This window comes from Chiloscyllium plagiosum, unplaced genomic scaffold (genome assembly GCF_037043375.1).
Source record: "Chiloscyllium plagiosum isolate Xiang-an unplaced genomic scaffold, Cpla_swu_hap1 HiC_scaffold_37, whole genome shotgun sequence".
In the NCBI taxonomy this organism is placed as follows: domain Eukaryota; kingdom Metazoa; phylum Chordata; class Chondrichthyes; order Orectolobiformes; family Hemiscylliidae; genus Chiloscyllium; species Chiloscyllium plagiosum.
Genome location: NW_028270175.1, coordinates 6,408,679 through 6,430,482, shown reverse-complemented (window position 1 = coordinate 6,430,482; position 21,804 = coordinate 6,408,679). Strand labels below are relative to the sequence as shown.

At 41.2% G+C, this 21,804-nt stretch overlaps 1 protein-coding gene across 29 annotated transcripts in view; it reads left to right on the top strand.

Moving 5' to 3' along the window:
* Window positions 1-2,208: 2,208 nt before the first annotated feature.
* Window positions 2,209-21,804, top strand: part of kif1b (kinesin family member 1B) — a 216,768-nt gene continuing 197,172 nt past the window's right edge. For 14 of the 29 annotated variants that reach the window (XR_015753427.1, XM_043676220.2, XM_043676210.2 and 11 more), the window contains exons 1-2: window positions 2,209-2,572; window positions 3,832-3,979. Coding sequence is in view for 28 of the 29 variants with exons in the window: in XM_043676220.2 (XP_043532155.2) it covers window positions 3,874-3,979 (106 nt within the window). In the remaining variant the exon portion in view is untranslated. The remainder of the gene's footprint in view (window positions 2,573-3,831; window positions 3,980-21,804) is intronic. The other 15 variants (XM_087980270.1, XM_043676224.2, XM_087980268.1 and 12 more) reach the window with 2 other exon arrangements.

Below are 21,804 nucleotides of genomic sequence, written 5' to 3'. Positions count from 1 at the left end.
GAAAGCAATGGCCATCATTAAGGTGAAGGTACTGGGAAGCTGAAAGGTCCAAAGGTGGATAAATCACCTGGACCAGATGGACTACAGCCCAGAGTTCTGAAGGAGCTCGCTGAGAAGATTGTGGAGGCATTGGTGGTGATCTATCAGGAATGCTCAGGACCATCACTCCTACCTGAAATTTATATATCACTGGGACCTGACTTCATGTCAACCATATCTCTTATTCATGCAGGGCCATTCCTGTGGTTCCTCCAACAAACTTCATCCCCTGATGTAAACTGTTTTTAACACTGAGCGGAGTCTTGTGTCCAGCATTGATGTTCCTGATGCTCCAAGATCTGGGAAGATTAGATTTAACTTGGTGTGGGGTCATATCCCATTCGCAGCCCTCCTGGAGCTATCCCTGCAGTTCCATGAGAACTGGAGCAGTTTGGTATCTGGTGAAGCAATAGGCTTTATCTTTAAGGTTCCCTTCAAAGTTTGAACTACTTAATCTGCCAGCCCATTGGATGATGGATGGTATGGAGCTGTCCTTAAATGATGACTACCATTCTATTTTGGGAAATATCTGAGGAGAAAGTGAGGTCTCCAGATGCTGGAGATCAGAGCTGAAAATGTGTTGCTGGAAAAGCGCAGCAGGTCAGGCAGCATCCAGGGAACAGGAGAATCGACGTTTCAGGCATAAGCCCTTCTTCAGGAATGAGGAAAGTTTGTCCAGCAGGCTAAGATAAAAGGTAGGGAGGAGGGACTTGGGGGAGGGGTGTCGGAAATGAGATAGGTGGAAAGAGGTCAAGGTGAAGGTTAGGTAGACTGGGGTGGGGGCGGAGAGGTCGGAAAGAAGATTGCAGGTTAGGAAGGCGGTGCTGAATTTGATGGATTAGACTGAGACAAAGTGGGGGGAGGGGAAATGAGGAAACTAGTGAAATCCGAGTTCATCCCTTGTAGTTGGAGGGTTCCTAGGCGGAAGATGAGGCGCTTTTCCTCCAACCGTCGTTTTGTTGTGGTCTGGCGCTGGAGGAGTCCAAAGACCTGCATATCCTTGGTGGAGTAGGAGGGGGAATTGAAATGTTGAGCCACAGGGTGGTTGGGTTGGTTGGTCCGGGTGTCCCAGAGGTGTTCTCTGAAACGCTCCGCAAGTAGCCGGCCTGTCTCCCCAATATAGAGGAGGCCACATCAGGTGCAGAGGATGCAATAGATGATGTGTGTGGAGGTGCAGGTGAATCTGTGGCGGATATGTAAGTTTTCTTTGGGGCCTTGGAGGGAGGTGAGGGGGGAGGTGTGGGCGCAAGTCTTGCACCTCCTGCGGTTGCAGGGGAAGGTGCCGGGAGTGGAGGTTGGGTTGGTGGGGGGTATGGACCTGACGAGGGAAATACTCAATTTTGGGAAATACTCAAAATTCCCTGCTGGTAAATGATGATCGTTATCTGCGACCAACACTTTCCGGGAGTCTGTGTATTGCAAAAGATGTGCACAGATTTTCTACCACCATCCCTGTGTTTGCTGAATGAACTCCTGCACGTCCAATCATTTTGCTTGGGCATCCACAATGACTAATAAATAATAAGTTGGCAGTGCAATATTACAAGACTATTGATAAATCTTGAGCTTTTCAAGTTTGTGGAGTTTTAGAAACAAAAATAGAAATTGCTGGGAAAGCTCAGCAGGTCTGGCAACATCTGTGGAGTTAAATCAGCGTAATGTTTTGGGTTCAGTGAACTTCAGAATGCTGTTAACATTCCTCAGAAACGTTAACTTTGATTTCTCTCCACAGACCTGATGAGCTTTTCTGACAATTTCTGTTTCTGATTCACAGCATCCGCAGTTCTTTCGGTTTTTATTTTTGATTTTGGTTTTAGGTTTGACTTCTTCTTGCTTTGTCTGCCCCTGTTTCTCCTTCCTTTCTCCGAAGGATTTGGCCTTTCTCAGATACTGGACAGCTACACCTTCTCTCCATCACCCCGCCCTCGCTGAAGCAAGGCGGCTCTCTGCTGTTCGACCTCCGGGGGCCAGGGGGCACTGCAGCCCCTCCCTGGAGCTGTCTGAAACCGCATCGTTACGTCATTGGCGAGCTCTGGCCCCGCCTTAAGAATGTCCCTATTGGCTGAGCCTATAAGGGTGGAGCGGCCGCTGACATTCCGATAGGCCTAACGTGCTGTCAATCATAGGTGGTGATGTAATGCTGTGTGTGTGGGGTTGGTGTTGGCACTTTGCTCCTCCTGCGGGGTAGTTGCTGCTGCTGTTTTTTTTAAGAAAGAGGGGGGGGAAAGGTCGAAAGGGGCAAAGCTTCAGGACTTTTTGATGGTTGTCTTTATTTGCGAAGGGCGGAATTTGCTGCAGTAGCCAGGGCTCCTGAGACGCAGTGTATCCTCGGGGATGAAGTCGATACAAAGTAGCGGCGGGCGCGGCTGGCGCTGGCTATGAGTTGGGAGAGATTGGTTACAATTGTATCCCCGCGCAGGCAGCGGTAACATTGTATCCAGGCGCCCACTAGCTCGCACTCTCTGTCCCTCCCGCATCTCAGCCGTCTGCACTCCAACCGACTGTCCGCCCTGCCGCCTGCTTCCTCAGCAGGGTAAGTGTTTGATCCAGCTCGGGCTGTTTGGAGGGCCCACATCAGCTATCGCTTCCCGCTCCCACTCCCCCCGACTCCCATCATCCAGCTATCCCCTAACCCCCACCCAGGTCATCCACCTCCCGCCTATCCTCATCCACCTTCCTGTACCCCCATCTACACATACCCTCTAGCACCTCCACTCCTACACTCGACAATTCCTTCTCCAACCCCAATACCATCCAACATTCATACCATTTCCCTTACCCCCCATACCTTCTGCCTCTCGCCCCCACATCATCCACCTTTCGCCCCCCACACCATCTGCCTCTCGACCCCCCCCCACACCATCTGCCTCTCGACCCCCCCACACCATCTGCCTCTCGACCCCCCCCACACCATCTGCCCCTCACCCCCAAAACTATCCATCTTTCACCAACCCCCACCCACACCATCCAGCTCCCTCACCCCCATCCCATGCCATTCAACTCTACCCTGACGCCCACGTCATCTACAATGTAAATGCCCCTGACACCATTCATCTCCCCTGCCCCCATTCCAAAACCCCTCTTCCTTCCTTCCTCCTATGTTTCCCAGTTTCTTTGCACCCATCACTGTTTCACTGTGGGAATGCACTTTGCGCCCCTTCCTTCCAACTGTTCCCCACTCAACCAGGTCACCCACCAGAATCTGACTTGTTAGCTGCCTGGATCCATCCTGAAGTTAAATTTTATCTTTTTTGTTTTTATTTCAAAAACTTCAAAAGCTGAAGTTTTATACCTCTATATGTATTGAATGTATTTCCTTTGCAGCTTGAATCTAGCTATTTTTTGTTTTCTTGTCATGCATTAGAAGGCTGTCAGGGATATAATGGGCGAATGCATTTTATTTTTTATAAAGCTACCCCCCACCCCCAACCTTCCAGATAGCCAGTTGGTATTACGTGTTTGCAATACAGCATTTAAAAAAAAAATCTGAAGGAGGGAATATTGAATGTTGTCTACATGATCTGCCTGTACTTGCGTTTAAGAAGGAAATGGGTTTGTGAAGGTTTAGTCTTGTTTTATTTTCATTCCCCTTGGAAATCCTTTCGGAATATCCACGAGACAGACTGCAGCCCCTGAGCTGGCAGCCATGTTAGAGATGGAACAACTGGTAAAGTCAGCAAAACATCAGAGTGGCTACGCAGCAACCCCACTTCCCCCTGTTTTGGGAGTGTGGCTGTGTGTGTGTAAAGGAGAGCTTTTGTGAATTAACTCTCCTTATGATCTTTGATACAGGGACTATTTGCTGTAAAGTGAGAGAGCAACACAAGGAGCAAGATGTCTGGAGCATCTGTCAAAGTCGCTGTGCGGGTTAGACCCTTCAACTCCAGAGAGAGTGGCAAGGATTCTAAATGCATCATTCAGATGCAGGGCAGCTCCACCAGTAAGTAAAACCAGCATTTAGATGCTTGTACCAAAGGCAGCACCCACCCCATCCCCCCTCCCAACCTCACCATCTCCTCTCCCTGCACTTAAACACCACTGCGTCAGTCGTTCTGTACATCACTGCAGATTTCTATTGCTACACAGATTTCACAAGGCATTATCTTGATTTAATATACAGAGGCAGCAAAACACTTGCCACCTTTTTTGTAAAAATATTGACAAACCAATCCTGTTGCAGAAAAGGGCTGATTTATTTTTTGTTCAGAATGTATCCTATGATTGTTGTAAAACGTCCTTTTGAGATATTTTAGTATCCATGCACATCTGTAAAAAAGTGAAGTTACCCCAATCTAACAGACTTTAATAATTACTTTGTACTTTTGATACTTAAAATACCATACAAAACTGCTAGAAATTGAAACTTAATTTGTCTGAGGTGTTGAAACAAGTTAAGGTGTTGAAGTATTTGGTAAACCCCAGAGTTGCCTGCCAAGGGTTCATTTCTATTTTGTCAACTGTTTAAAATAGAAGAATATATATGTTGTAGTTAAGCAAAAATAAGTTGTATATATCTTTACAAATTTGTATTTCTGATCATTGAAATTTGTTTTCATTCAATTATATTTTAAGTTGTAGCCAGAAAATAGTTTGTTTCTGTATTTCACATGTTTGTTTACAAATAGTGCACATTCTCTTGCTTTATGGTGGCAACGTTTTAAAACTGGCTAGTATTTAACACATAGGAAAATATGCTTTGTAAAGATGTTTATTTTTCTTTGTGCCATTTAGATATATATAGTTAATGTTGAAACTGTATTTTGACGGGGCAAGCTTGCATCTACAGTCTGGCTTAGCCTAGATTTTCAAGCTGCATATTGGTTTTTTAGTTGTTTGCTGTTCTAAAACTTCGATAATTTTTTTTGTGTTCTATGTTGAGTATTGATGCTTTGATTTGGTTTCATTTTAGTTTCTAAGTGTCCTTTAAGCTGACTGGTCTTCTGGTGAAGTTTTGGGGGAGGAAATGATGCTTGAAGTCTAGTTTTGCTGTTTTCATTCTGTTCCGTCTTTTCGAGATTTTTTTCCCCCAGCCCCCATGGATTGGATCAAACATCAATAAAATTTTTGTTCAAAGTGGCAACTTTTTAAAAACCCACATGTGGCAAAGTACGTTTGTATTATTTATATAGGGGAATCATTGTCACAGTGCAGAATGAAAAGATGGCATCTTGGCATACAGCCCAGTCTGCACACATGGTCAGATTTGACTGCATATGGTGCAGACTGGTGCAAATAATCAGCACATGATGCATTGTTGGGATAGATCAGGTGTACTAGACAGAACTTTGCATGTTTTGTTGATAACAATTTTAATAATTTATTTTTGTGTCCTGTTTTAGTTCAATTTCTATTTTGGGTTTCCATACAGTATAACCTGCAATCTAAGAATTGTAAGATTAGATCTTATTTGTTTTTTTTTCTGCTGAAGTGTCTTGATATACTGCAGGGTAAATTTTTTTAATGAATTATGTTAAATGCAATTTATATTTTTGCTTGCTTCTTGTGATGTGGACTGGAGTTTACCAGCTTGATAATTTTTGATGATAAATTTGAAAGTTCATTTTAATAGTAAATTGATTTGCATATATTTTCAATTTCAAAATGTATAGCTGTGAGCAAGTAGTTAATCACGCTATAAGCAACAATTGCATTTATAAGGCAATTTTAACATCCTAAAATGTCACACAATGATTCATTAGCAGCATGATAAAACAGCATATGATAGAGTAACCTAAGGAGATATTAGGGATGGAGCCAAAAAGATTGCTTAGTGTTCTTGGAGGAATTAGGAGAGGCTTTAGTGCCTGGCTGGCTGAAGGCATGGCTGCTGCTGGTGGAATGAAGAATAATTTCAGTGATGCTCAACACATCAGTGTTGAGATGCCAAAGGTTGTAGGTCAGCAGCAAGGAATGTTGACATGATGGATTCAAAAGCAAGGCTGGCCGTCTCTTTTTCAAAATTAGGTGCTGATGATGGCGGCCTCTCTATGGTCACAAAGCTCATAGTTTAGCCAGATCCTGGTGTGAGCTTGGGTATAGGCAGCAGTGACCTTTTGGATGACCTTAAGTTAATGAAGGATAGGTCTCTGGCCCAGAAATGCATTAGAGCGGAGAGGTCCAAATATGTTGAAGCTGGTTAATTGATAGGGATTAGAAAACACTCCAACTGAGGAAACCTCGCTGTCAGATCTGCTGATGAAAATATAGAAACACAGCAAGTAGGAGTAGGCCATGTAGCCCTCTGAGGCTGCTCTGCTATTCAGTATAATCACAGCTGATTATCCAATTCACTACCTTGTTGCTACTTTCTCCCCATAACCTTTGATTTCTTTTGCACTAAGGGCTATACCTAACTCCTTCTTGGAAACATGCAACATGTTGGCCTCAACTGCTTTCCTTGGGTGAGGTTCACCACTGTCTGGGCAGAGAAATTTCACCTGATCTTAGTCCTAAATGGCCAACCCTGTATCCTTGGACTGTTACCCCTGGTTCTGGGCACTCTAGTCATCAGGAACATCATTCCAATGTTTACCCTGTCCAGTCCTTCTAGACGTTTATAGGTTTCTATGCAATCCTCTCTCATTCATGTGAAGTGAGTAGAGTCTGGATCGATCCACACTCATGTAACAACTAGTGGACAAGGACAAACGTGGTCTTGTACCCCACCCCCTGCCAAAGATGTTAATCATTTAGATAATAATCTGCATTTCTGTTGCAGACAAACTGGGTAACCTGACATTTTTCCGCATTGTAATTCATTTGCCATGCATTTACCCACTTACCCAACTTATCAAAATTACACTGAAACATCTCTGTCCTCCTCACAGCTCACTCTATCAACCAGCTCTGTGTAATCTGCAAACTTGGAGATACCACACTTAATTTCTTCATCTAAACCTCTAATGCATTTATAAATAGCTGGGATTCAAGCACTGATGTCTGTGGTACCCCACTAGTTACTACCTGCTACTTGATAAAGAGAGATATTCCTTCCTACTCTTAATTTCCTGATTGTCAACCAATTCTGAATCCATGTCAGTGCACTCTCCCAGGCCCGTGCACTTTAATTTTGCGTACTAATCTCTTATATGAGGCCTGACTAAAAGCCTTCTGAAAGTTCAAGTAAACCCCATCCACTGGCTACCCCTTAACTCTAAAATAACTTGGTGTGATGTAAACTGAGATTTATATATGACTTTAATATAATTTCTGCTAAGTTTGGATTTTGGGATCTTGAAATAGTGACATGCAGATTTTTGTGTCTGAAGGAAATATAATTGAGTATTTCTGTAGCCATGGTGAATTCAGTTTTAAGTAGTTTATAAGGGTCAGCATTTGGAATTAATGGTTTCTATTTACTATAGGAGGATTTTGACCTTGCAAGGTAAACAATTGTACCTCAAAATTTCAGTTGGAAATTTCTGAACTTTATAAGCTTAGGGGGAATTATGCATCGCTTATAGAGGCAGACTTGTTGAGTTTTACTTTGTTCTGGGGTAGAAACTGTCCAGTGTGAAGTTGCTCTTGAGAAATGGAAAAAATGGGTTTGTTAATATAGATTACATTGGAGTAAGTAGATAGTGGTTGTCCCAGACCAGAAATGTTTGGATAAAACTCTGATGAGGTTATTTGAAACTGAGTATGTTTAAGCTGAGGTGTGTCATAGCTCCAGGGACAAACTGTCAGATTCTCTAGACTTGGATTATTTTTTGATTTCTAAAATTTCAAAATTCATGGATTATATTTCACTGTGCTTTACAAAATCTTCAATTTGCTCACTTATTTTGCTTATTAGATGTTTATTTTGCTGTTGAGAAGAAATCTGCAGCATTGTGTGTTTATGTTTCAGTGAGAGACCACCTTATTGATATTAAAATTAAACAAAATATGATCCAACAAGTCAGATTTCAGTCTGGGATTTGACTTGTCAGTAATAACATTAGCTGGGATCATGACTCTAGTTACAAATATTGTCCAACCTTTCACTAAGTGTCATTTCCTTGAACAAATTTGCTGTATTGCAATTTATCCAAAAATAAACATCATTTGGTTTTTGGGTGCTAAGTATTATAAAGAGAAACTGAAAGCATTTGAATCATAGAACAATTGATTACATTATATTCTCTGAACAAATCAAAGCTTTTGATAAAATTTTATTGATAATATATAAAAGGTTTCACGATGATGCATTTGACAGAAAGAGAGATCTAATTATTGACTCAGAATGGTACTGATCCTATATTTTGTACATTGCGATGCACAGTAACTGGTCTGGTGGCTACACCTCATAACTGCATTAATTTTCATTCACATAATGTTCTCAGATCCTACTAAAGCACCATTTGCTGAGCTGGCACAAAGTTGTGTTGAGTAGAAGGTTCTAGATTGGGTGATGATCTCTTGAGCAAAGAGATGTTGGCTGAAGTTAGCAATAGGCTTGGAGAGTGGGGAAGGACAATCAGCTGGAGGTGCAGATGATGGCTGTCCAGGAACTTCCAATTGAAAGGCACTTAGAGTCATAGAGATGTACAGCACGGAAGCAGACCCTTTGGTCCAACTCATCAACCCCAACTAGAGATCCCACCCCAATCCAGTCCCACCTGGCAGCAACTGGCCCATATCCCTCCAAACCCTTCCTATTCATGTATCTATCCAGATGCCTTTTAAATGTTGCAATTATACCAGCCTCCACCACTTCCTCTGGCAGCTCATTCCATACACACACCACCCACTGTGTGAAAAAGTTGCCCCTTAAGTCTCTTTTATATCTTTCCCCTCTCACCCTAAACCTAAGTCCTCTAGTTCTGGACTTCCCCACTCCAGGGAAAAGACTTTGTCTATTTACCCTCTCTATGCCCCTCATGATTTTATAAACCTCCATAAGGTCACCCCTCAGCCTCTGCTCCAGGGAAAACAGTCCCAGCCTGTTCAGCCTCTCGCTGTAGCTCAAATCCTCCAACCCTGGCAACATCCTTGTAAATATTTTCTGAACCCTTTCAAGTTTCACAAAATCCTTCTGATAGGAAGGAAACCAGAATTGCATGGAAGTGGCCCCTAACCAATGTCCTGTACGGCCGCAACATGACCTCCCAACTCCTGTACTCAATACTCTGACCAATAAAGGAAAGCATACCAAATGCCTTCTTCACTTTCCTATCTACCTGCGACTCCACTTTCAAGGAGCTATGAACCTGCACTCCAAGGTCTGTTTGTTCAGCAACACTCCCTAGGACCTTACCATTAAGTGTATAAGTCCTGCTAAGATTTGCTTTCCCAAAATGCAAAACCTCGTATTTATCTGAATTAAACTAATCTGCCACTTTCTCAGCCCATTGTCCCATCTGGTCAAGATCCTGTTGTCATCTGAGGTAATCTTCTTCGCTGTCCACTACACCTTCAATTTTGGGATCATCTGTAAACTTACTGACTATACTTCTGGGTGGATGTTTGGTGAATGGTAGCTGCTGTCTGGCTGTGAGACTCTCTTCACTTGGTGTTCCTTAACTTCATACTGCAAGGGTAATTTGCGGAAAGGGGAGGGTAGGGGACACTGCATAGGTGCACCCGGCAGGTGTTAGCATGTTCAAGAAGGGTTCAGGAACTAAAAACCTGTACTTTTATGTAAACTGAACTGGGAGTCCAAGTTCCAAAGCTGTTTTTTTTTTGCTATAGTGAATGATTTATTGAGATTTTTATTTAATGGCAACAAATTAATACTGTAGTTGGCTGTCATAGACTCAATTACAGGTTATTTGAGCCAACTTTATTTCCAGGGTGGTGATCTTTGGCAGATTAAATTAGAATTTACTTTAATTGTTTTGAAAAACATACAATTTACTCTGTGAAAAATAAAGATGCTAAGCTGTTAGTTTTACTTCTGAAAAATACCTTTTGTTGTGGAGGGGATGCTGCAGAAGTTTAAAAATAATGACATTTATGAGTAATATGTGAAAATGATCCATCTGTTCAGGATGATACGTTGAATTTAAGTTGTGCTGGCTTTTCTATCCAACTCTATTATTTTACTGACGTTATCACCTTTTTGCCTTTGACTCCACCTGGGTTATTCTCTAGGCTATTACAATTGTCTTTAAATTGTGGAATTGGAATGCATAAATAGACTTCCATTGATATCCAGAATATAAAACCTGAGCTGTTTACTAGGATTCCAGAAGGTATATTATGTCTTTAATCATTTTCCAGGCTAAATCAAGGTCTAAAATTGATGTTATTAGTTAATTATAATAATCAAACAAGATATTGGGGTTTTGATATGTTCAAATAAAGTCATAGAGCTATACAGCACGGAAACAGACCCTTCAGTCCAACTAGTCCATGCAGACCAGATATCCTAAATAAATCTAGGCCAATTTGCTAGCACTTGGCCCATATCCCTCTTAAACCCTTCCTATTCATATACCTATCCAGATGCCTTTTAAATGCTGTAATTGTACCAGCTTCCACCACTTCTTCTGGCAGCTCATTCCATACTCGCACCACCCACTGTTGCCCTTAGCTCCTTTCCCCTCTCGCTTAAACCTATGCCCTCTAGTTTTGGACTCCCCCACCTTGGGTAAAAGACCTTGTCTATTCACCTTATCCATGTCCCTCATAATTTTATAAACCTGTATAAAGTCACCCCTCGCCTTTGACCCTCCAGGGAAAATATCCCTCGCCTATTCTGCCTCTTCCCTATAGTTCAAACCGTCCAACCCTGGCAATATCCTTGTAAATCTTTTCTGAACCCTATTCAAGTTTCATAATATCCGCTCTAGTATATTGCATTTATTTCCTGACTTCTGCCTCACAGAGTGCAGCACAAGGAGGCTCTTTGTGACCATGCAGGCTTTCTGCAAGAGCAACACAGTTCATCCCAATCCCCTGAACTTTCCCAAAGCCTGAAAGTTCATTCTTTTCAGGTGCTTATTCACTTGCCTTTTGGAAAACCGCAATTGCATCTGCCTTCACCACTTGCAGTCAGGCAACACATTCTAAATCCTAACCGATTGTCGCATTAAAACCTTTGCCTCTAACATTATGTTAGGAAAATGTCACTCAAGAAAATGTCTGCAAGTTTGGTGGCTGAGGTTAATGCCATCAACAAGAAGAGTTCAGGTTTAATGTAGGATTGATACCCTTGAAAAGGTGTTTGCGTCTTTCATAGAATAGCCCATTTTGTAATGGTAATTGAGCTCTAATGATTTCCTGATCACTTGTGTCTTGGTCTTGTGGTTTGATCTCCATTGGATACCCTTGAGTGCACAATGCTCTTTTCATGTGCTTCCAGCCGTCATTAGTCATCTGTAGGACATGCATTAACAATATAGGTGACTTAAACAGCAGTACTTAAAATGACGGGAACCCACTCGCAATGTTTTAACACTTGGTTGGTGTTGGACACAGTATTTTTTTTTCCATTACAGTTTATATACTTAGAGCCTGGGGACACTTCTGAGAAGAACAGCTGGTATATAGTGTCATGGATCAGTGTACAATTTCAGCGGCTATGTATGAGAAACTGTTCATGTATATGCTGGAGTGCACTTGTGTGAGAGAGATGGGTATTATGGGAAAGTGTGAGCAAACTGATTTTTCCACAGGAAATAGCTCAAACAATGGAGAACAGATTTTTAAAGAACGATTACATTTTTCCACAGAGCTGCACATGCAGGCATTTTCCTCTTTTTATTATATCAATCCCTTAAAGTTTAAAGGGAGAAACCCACTGGTTATTGGCTCTGAACTTACACAGATTAATTCATTTGATTGAAAGGTGGAAATATTTAAAATACATTTTTTTGCCCTACTGTAGTTTCTTTGACACATTTGTATGTTTGACTTTGCCAGCCTTTCCGAGCTGGTCTCTATCTATCTCTTTGCACTGTTTCACGCTTTCGCTCTAGTGCTCTCATGAACAGACACTATTACAAATGTGCATTCCAGTATACACATGAATGGTCTTTCTGAAAGCTATTGAACTAAAGATATTAAGATTCTCATTCCAATTTCCAAATCCCTCTATGGCCTTTCCTTTCCTTTCCTTTTCTCTACCTTCCGAACCCCCTCCACCCCTTAAAACTAATTCTGGTCTCTAGAGCATCTTTAATTTTAATCACTGCATATTGCACAGTTCCTGCTGTTGATCAAACCCAAAACTCTGGAATTCTCTTATCTGGGAATTGATATCGGCTAACGAACACAGGGTAATGGGTGATTAGGATTTAGGGCAAGATATGGACAGTATTTGGATAACATCCTGTTTATGGAGTTTAGACTGTAGGAGACCAGCCAGGAGTGTGTTGGAAAAGTCAAGTCAAACCTTCTATATTTGTCAAAAAAAACCCTCTATTTTGAAGGGTTTTGATAAGGGAAAGATTTCATTGCTGTTGAATTTAAGTGTTTTCATTTTGCAACCACATGCATTAATGTGTAAACATGTATAATTATTATCACAGAACTCTATCTGTTGAGTGGCAAGAAAAATTGATAGTTTTAGTTTTGTGCTATGCTTTGTGTAATAGTCTTTAAAAGGAAAATTGACAAATGATTATGATGCATAGGTTTAGGGTGAAAGGGGAAAGATATAAAAGAGACCTAAGGGGCAACTTTTTCTCACACACGGTGGTATGGGTATGGAATGAGCTGCCAGAGAAAGTGGTGGAGGCTGGTACAATTGAAACATTTAAGAGGCATTTGGATGGGTATATGAATAGGAAGGGTTTGGAGGGATATGGGCTGGGTGCTGGCAGGTGGGACTAGATTGGGTTGGGATATCTGGTCGGCATGTACGAGTTGGACCAAAGGGTCTGTTTCCATGCTGTACATCTCTATGACTCTGTGTTTAGAATCTTACATTTCAGAGGAGATCACATGGTCTGTTGTTCCTGTGCTAGCATTTTGACAGAGCTATCAAACGGGCCACAAGTCTCTGCTTTCTCACCATTGTCCTATAAATGTATCTTCTTTAAACTATGTATCTAATGAAACATACAACAATTGGATTAGCATTTAACATGGACATGTCACCTATACTTGCAATTGCAATAAAATGTTCAATTATTTCTTTGGAGCTTGGAAATTTATAAACAACTAAAATAGTCTGATCTGGTGACTTTCCCTTTTGGTTCCTTTATCACAGGAAATGATGGTGCAGTAATATTAAAAAGGTGGACCAGATAAATGACTGACTGTTCAAATCTGTGTTCTAATACATTCTTATGATCAAAAATTTTGAAAAATTGGTTAAGTTAAAATGATAGTGTAACAAAGCATAATAACTCCAACACTTTTTTCTTTTAAAAAGTGGTGTAGCTTGAAAATTGATTTCATCGTCCGTTTTTAAAAATATGTTTTTAGAAGTGGCAGTCCATTTTAATTTTATGTCTATATTGGGACTGATAGGTTCTTGTAGTTAGTGACCAATGATTTGAATGCGATGCTTGTTTTGATGTCACAGAATCAGAGAGATCTGCAGCACAGAAGCAGGCCCTTCAGCTCATCATATCCACACTGGTCAAAACAGTCCCCCAAATATTCTAGTCTAGTTTTCCAGCATTTAGAACATAGAACAATATAGCGCAGAACAGGTCCTTCGCCCCACAATGTTGCGCTGACCTATGAATGAATCTAAGCCCATCCTCCTACACAACCCCATCATTATCCATGTACTTATCCAAGGATTGTTTAAATCTCCCTAATGTGACTGAGTTAACTGCATTGGAATGACCTGCCTACCACACCCTTACCACTCTGAGTAAAGAACCTGTCTCTGACATCTCACCTCAACTTGTACCTATGCCTCCTCGTACAAGCTGAAGTCATCATCCTAGAGAAAAGACTTTCGCTATCTATCCTATCTAATCCTCTGATCATCTTGTATGTCGCTATCAAATCCCCTCTTAGCCGCCTTCTTTCCAATGAGAACAGACCCAAGTGTCTCAGCCTTTCCTCGTAAGACCTTCCCTCCAGACCAGGCGACATCCTGGTAAATCTCCTCTGCACCTTTTCTAATGCTTCCACATCCTTCCTGTAATGGGGTGAGACGAGAGTGTGATGCTGAAAAAGCAGCATCCAAGGAGCAGGCGAATTGACGTTTCGGGCATAAGCCCTTCATCAGTAATGGGGCGACCAGAACCGTACACAATATTCCAAGTGTGACCGCACTAGTATTTTGTACAGTTGCAGCATGATATTGTGGCTCCAGAACTCGATTCCTCTACCAATAGACTTAGCACACCATATGCCTTCTTCACAGCACTATCCACCTGGGTGGCAACTTTCAGGGATCTATGTACATGGATGTCAAGATCCTCTGCATATCCACACTACCAAGAATGTTTTCCATTGACCCAGTATTCTGCCTTTCTGTTATTCTTCCCAAAGTGAATCACCTCATATTTAGCTGCACTGAACTCCATTTGCCACCTCTCACCCCAATTCTGCAGTTTATCCAAGTCCCCCTGCAACCTGTAACATTCTTCCACACTGTTCGTGTCAGCTGCAAACTTACTAACCCATCCACCTATGCCTGCGTCCAAGTCATTTATAAAAATGACAAACAGCAGTGGTCCCAAAACAGATCCGTGTGGCACACCACTAGTAACCGGACTCCAGGCTGAATGTTTTCCATCAACCACCACTCGCTGCCTCCTTACAGAAAGCCAGTTTCTAATCCAAACTGTTAAATCACCCTCAATTCCATGCCTCTACATTTTCTCCAACAGCCTACCATGTGGTACCTTATCAAAGGCTTTGCTGAAGTCCATGTACAGCACGTCAACTGCCCTACCCTCATCCACATGCTTGGTCACCTTCTCAAAAAACTCAATGAGGTTTATGAGACATGACCTGCCCTTGACAAAACCATGTTGACTATCTACAATCAAATTGTTGCTAGATGATTATAAATCTCTCATAATCCTTTCCGAAACATTTCCTACAACAGACGTAAGGCTCATTGGTCTATAACTACCTGGGTCATCTCTACTGCCCTTTTTGAACAAGGGCACAACATTTGCAATCCTCCAGTCCTCTGGTACTAAACCTGTAGACAATGACAACTCAAAGATCAAAGCCAAAGGCTCCAACTCCACCTCTCTAGCTTCCTAGAGAATCCTCTAATAAATCCCATCCGGGGCAGAGGACTTCTCCGAGAATTGATATCACCTCTTCCTTACTAACCTTGATCTTTTCTAGTCTAATTTCTCATATCTCATTCTTCTCCTCTACAATATTCTCCTTTTCCTGAATGAAAACTGATGAGAAATATTTGTTTAGTGCCTCTCCAATCTCCACAGGGTCCACACACAACTTTGCACTTCTTGTCTTTGACTGGCCCTATTCCTACCCTAGTCATCCTTTTATTCCTCACATACTTATAGAAAGCTTTAGGGTTTTCCTTTATTCTACCTGCTAAAGACTGCTCATGTCCTCTCTTTGCTGTTCTTAACTCTCTCTTTAAATTCTTCCTAGCTAATCTGTAACTCTCCATTGCCTCATCTGAATCATCTCATCTCATTTAAGAAAGAGTTGGATAGAGCTCTCAAGGATAGTGGAATCAAGGGTTATGGAGATAAGGCAGGTACAGGATACTGATTAAGGATGATCAGCCATGATCATATTGAATGGTGGTGCAGGCTCGAAGGGCAGAATGGCCTACTCCTGCACCTATTGTCTATTGTCACATAAGCCGCCTCCTTCTGCTTAGCCCATAATCTCATAGGGAATCAACTGCTGTCTAAATGAAACAGTTGTTTCATCTGTGCTTGAGAAAGTGAGAATCTTTTAAATGTTTTTTGAAAAGAAAAGGCATGTCTTAATTTCTGACCTCACTGCTTGCATTCAAATTTAAGCATTCAGCTGAAAATAAAGTTAAAGAATATCTGTGTTGCTATCCTAATTGTATTTTGCGTAATCTGCATTTGATAACTTGTAACTCAGTATACATCAAGGCAACATTCTCAATATGTTTGTGTTTTCATTAAAGTTGCATTTTTAAATGTGCTACGTTTGTTACTGAGCTTAGTAATTTAGATTTCGTGTGAACTAGTTCTACAAAAACATTTTGTTGTTTCATCCCCAAATATTTGCTAATATTTTGAGACTTAGATCATGTAGGAAATCTGGGCCCCATTTAAACCAGTAACCTTAAGCATATCTAATGGATGTTTGAACATTTTTTGCTTTTAAGAAACTGATAGATCCTTCCAGCTTATTGATAGTGGTTGTGGTATCTCTGTCTAAGAGCTCTAGAAATCCTGATGGTGTTTGGACTGTTTAAAGTAGAGATATTAATATATTAAATAGCAGTTTTGTTGTAGTCACTTGCAACAACTGTGATTATGTTGAAATAACAACGTATGGCATGCTTACAACTTGTCTGCATTGCAGCTATAGCTATCCCTGTCTCCTCTGTTAATTGATTTGTCATCGCAGCACAGTGCTGTTACAGAAGACAAAGGAAGGTTTATTGATCTCTGGCTAAACTTTGATAGTGCATGAAAGCTGAGGAAATGTGGTTCAGCTCCAGAAGAAAGTTGAGATGAGAGAAAATTCCATTGAGTGGACTACATTTTTTTTTGATTCAAACATAATTGTGACCCAGTGAGCAAATGCTTGTGGTATGGCACTGGGTTAGACATAGCTACACTGTGATGAGCAATTTTATTTGGGATAGTGCTGAAAATGCTTGGGAGCAGCAAAGTGGTCAGGATTCAGCTTTGGATTACGTGTGATCTGGATCACTTCTGGAGGTGTCAGGATGTGGGAGTATGGCTGTTGGCTTGCTCTCTGAGCTGGAAGGTTCATTTTCAGACATTTTGTCACCATACTAGGTAACATCATCCTGAGTGAGCCTCAGGAACGAACCTTCCAGCTCAGCAAGCAAATTGTCCTGTTCCCACTTCAGTTGAAGCAAAACACCTAGAGACACAGTATAGTTTTACCTCCTTCATCTTTATTTCGGGCACTGGAGGGAGAGAGAATGATCGCCCATGTGCACAGAGACATGAATTCACAGACTTCTCTGGAACATAAGATTCTTAAGGAATTATATAGTCACTTTACAGGGAGGAACATACATGTTGATTGAGTGACTGTTACAATCAGTGAGTGTCAGTAGTAGAGATTAAGCCTTCTGCTGTTATTCAATGAATGTTCTTAACCTTGTTAACTGCCTTCGCATAGTGAATACTTTTCCCTTGTTAACTGACCTTACATACAGAATGCTTCTAATATTGTTAAATGGCTCTACATAATGAATGTTTTTCCACCTTGTTAATCCATTACCCTTGCCTCCAGCACCCTATTGTTAACTGCAAGTTCTTATCTGATCTGAGTCATGCTCAGCTGAACCCCTTGTTTCACAAAACTCAAAACTTAACTCTTTCCCTACCTGCTTATACCCTATACACATTCTCAAACTTATATCCAGAACCTCAACCTGAGCTACAAATCTTCTCAAAGGTCGCTGATGTGGGAGCATTTTGATTGAAGTTTGGATCAAGATTAGCTGTTGGCTGAACCCACCATCAACAATGTGTACTTATATAGTACAAATAAGGAAACATTCTTTGGTGATTTGCAACTGGCAAACTGAAAAGCCAAGAAGGTAGAGTTTGGAGGGGTGAACATACCACTGACCAAGTGTAAGGATCTTGAGGATTCTTATTGGTTAGTGCTGAAGACTGTCACCATTTATTGGGTGCAGCAAGTATGTGAATAACGCACAAATGACTAGAATGTGCAAAACAGAGTTCAGGAAGGGGGAATGCAGGACTAGAGGAGACATTAGAGAGGGTGACAAAGCAATGGAGGGATTTATAAGAATAGGTTAATGTATTGTTTATGCATAAAGTTAGTCCTGGGGGAATGTACTGGAAGGTTATCAGTAAGAGTAGTGCTCCAACATGCAATAATGCATTCAAAAGAAGAAGAGTGTGCTGGGTAAGAGAAGCATAGCAGTGAGAAGCTTTCAAATGCAGAGATTTAACTGCGTGTCACCTTTCCTGTCTCTCTTTCTCCCTTTTCACCCCTCCCCCCAAAAAGTCGAGTGATGGCTAAATATTCCACTTGACATATTCTTGGCAAGCTTTAATCATTTCCAAATGCTGTCTCTTATCATTTAAAGCTTTTGATGTAGAATTTTTTGTTGTTACTGATTTATTTTAATCAATGCTGCTAAATTCCTGCTGAGTAAATTTCAATTCCCTTAAATTTGTTTTGGCTTTGGTTCACTTTCCCCAAAGGGTGCTCTTACATCTTTAATTTCTATCCTTGGCTGGTCTCATTTGCAGATCAGAAATAGTAGTGCATTGATTTATCCTTTAAAAGTATTGCTGATTCACTGTTTGGTGTATACTATGAAGGTCAGTGTTAAATATCTACATGTGAGTTAGCTTGGTAAAAGATAAAATTTAATTGCCATAACACGCAGTTGCTTCACTTTGTCACAATTAGTAAATTCTCTCTCACGAGCTTTAAGAACTGGGTTTTGACTGTTGACCTTGATGGCCAGTGTAAAGGAAAGTGTGTTGAATCATTGCTTGTGACTGACCTCAGGCAGGATTTACAGCAGCCAGGTCATGGAGAGATCGAAAGACCTGTGGAATGGTGGAGCTCAGTGATATCAATTGATACACAGGAGTTGATGCTGAATCTTTGAATGACGTTGATGTTACCAAGTGGCTGTAGATTTATAGATCATAAAACATCAGACCAGCAGTAGGCCATTCAGCCCATCGAGCCTGCTCTGTCATTCATGGCTGATCTGATCATCCTTCACTCCCCTTTCCTGCCTTTTCCTCCATAACCCTTGATTCCCTTTCTGATTAAAAATCTGTCTATCTCCATCTTGAATATATTCAATGATCTGGGCTTCACAGCCCCCTGCAATAAAGAATTCCACAGATTTACACCCCTCTGAGGGAAGAAATTCCTCCTTATCTCTATCTTAAATGTGTGACCTCTTGCTCTGAGATTACATCCTCTGGTCCTAGACTCTTCCCACAAGGGAAAAACAGCCTTTTCTCATCCATCTTGTCATCCTCTCAGAATCTGGATGTTACTTTAAGGTCCTGTCATTCTTGTGTTTTCCAGTGAGTACAGGCTCAACCTCTCCTCATAAGACAATCCCTCCATCGGCTTAGTGAAACTTCTCTGGACTGCCTCTAATGCTAGTATATCTTTCCCTAGATAAGGAGCCCAAAAACTGTTCACAGTATTCCAACTTTAGGAACAGGGGCCTAAGGAAAGATCCTTGAGAGAGTTTTGGAAGTAGCAGTGTGAGGATGTCCCGAGCAGCCATTGTTGGATGGTTTTGAACTCTAATTTGGATAGGCAGTTGTGGAATCAAGTGTAAACCGCCACGGTGGCAGTGGTTAGCACTGCTGCCTCACAGCGCCAGAGATCCGGGTTCAATTCCTGCCTCAGGTGACACTCTGTGTGGAGTTTGCACATTCTCCCCGTGACTGCGTGGGTTTCCTCCCACAATCCAAAACTCTGCAGGTTAGGTGGATTGGCCACGCTAAACTGCCCATAGTTTTAGGTGAAGGGTAAATGTAGGGGAATGTGTCTGGGTGGGTTGCGCTTCGCCGGGTCGGTGTGGACTTGTTGGGCAGAAGGGCCTGTTTCCACACTGTAAGTAATCTAATCTAATCTTGGAACCAGACAATGGGGGAGGATCGAACCTGCCTTCCTATCAAGAATGTTAGAAAACCTGATGGTGAAAAGAGTACAACAGTTACAGGATTCAATTTGTTGACTTGATAGTTATTTCCATCCCAAATAATTTCCATTTATTTTCTGCTGATTTACATACTGGGAGGACAAAACCTGTGAAGAGATGAGGGATGTGCCTTGTAACTTGTGTGAACTTCAGTATATTTGTTGTATTTTCTTGGCAAAATCATGTGATTTCACAGGAGCACAATGTAATGTATAAAAACAGATATGTTTGTTTAAATATAATAGAGATTGATTTACTCAGCAGAGGGGAGTGTTAAGAATGCTTTCCTTTTTTTAATTATTCACTGGCCAGGTCAGTATTTATTACCTTAATTGGCAGTAAAGAATAAACCACATTACAATGGGTTTGGAGACACTTGTCCAGACAAGGTAAAGATGGCAGGTCTCCCATTACAAAGAAAAACAGTGAATCAGGTGGCTTTATGATTAATGAGTACATAGTTGCCTCTAGGCTCATTTTTTTTCCTCAAATTTTTATTGAATTCACATGTCACCATTTGCCATGGTGGGATTTGAACTCCTGTTGCCAGAACATTCAGCCGGCATTCTGGATTACTAGTCCAGTGACATCACCACTACATCATCACTCCTCCATTTAAAAATATATGTAGCTTGGTACAATACCTTCCATGTTAATAACTGTAATAATGCTTGTGTATCTAATTTTTGTACCCACATCAAAGTGGAAAACAAGATCATCTAGGCAATTGCATGTCTACTTAGTGTCCCGCAAGCTACACCTGATTTTGTTAAGATTTGAATTTTCATGGTTAATTGCAGCTGCTGTGCTCGAAAATGAAACATTGTCCTTTTGCATGAGGGTTTACGTTGGAAAAGAGATATTTAGGTCAGTGTGGTGAGCTAAATATGTTATGCATTGCAGATGTTTTTTGGGAGCCAGTATTCCATTTCTCATTTGTGTCTGAACTGAGAGGGCTCAGGTGTGATGAAAAGGATTAAGTATGAGAACAATTAGCTTGAGTTTGCCATCAAGAATTTAGAATGGAGATTGCTGATAGTCAGAGGGTTTTTTTTTTCTCTTTGATGTTTGTGGTCTGTATATTTTAGTTGACATTTGGATACCTGTCATACTGGCCAAGTTCAGAATTTCCTTAACATTGAAAATAAAATACTTGAACAACTCCTTCCTATGTAAGGTGACTAAAAACAAAATGGTAGTTCATTGGTTTGATCTGTTTAGAACTATGTCTCTTGGAGGAAGGTTCTGAATAAAGCATGTTTTCAAGCGAGAAAAGCTTGAGATTAGTTTTACTACAAAAATTACTACAAATTCTAGGAGAAAGTGAGGACTGCAGATGCTGGAAATCAGAGTCATTAGTGTGGCGCTGGAAAAGCACAGCCAGTCAGGTGGCATCCGAGGAGCAGGAGAGTCGATGTTGGGCATAAGCCCTTCATGAGTTGACTCTTCTGCCTCTTGGATGCTGCCTGACCTGCTGTGCTATTCCAGCTCCACACCTTTTGACTCTTACTACAAATTCTGTCAAGCTTTCCAACATTTTGTATTGCTTGTTTAATGATTTGAGCATCACCAAACAGAATTTGACACCCAGTCAATTAATGTGATATAATGGTTGGTGAAGATTGCACGGAGGTTTTAAAGATAGTCTTAGAGGTTAAAAAGTAAAGATTTAAGAAAGGAAATAGTTTTTACGACTTTTACAACCACTGTGGAACAATTTAAATTAGGGATGTTCAACAGGCTAGAACTGGGGGAGTACTGAAACCTGGAGTTTGTAGGACTGCATGAGGTTACAGTGATTAAGGAGTCATGGAGATGTTTGAAGATGGGGATGAATTTTAAAATTACCACACTGATTAAAGGGGAGCCACTGTTGACCAGATACACAGAAGCAGGTGAGACTTGGAGTAGTAAGGACATGGACATCCAAGTTTAAGAAGAACCCACATTTACAAATGGAGGCCAGCTAAGAGTGTGTTTCAAGAGCCAGGTCTGGAGATAATAATTGTAGATAGCCATCTTTTGCTGAATAATAATTCTAG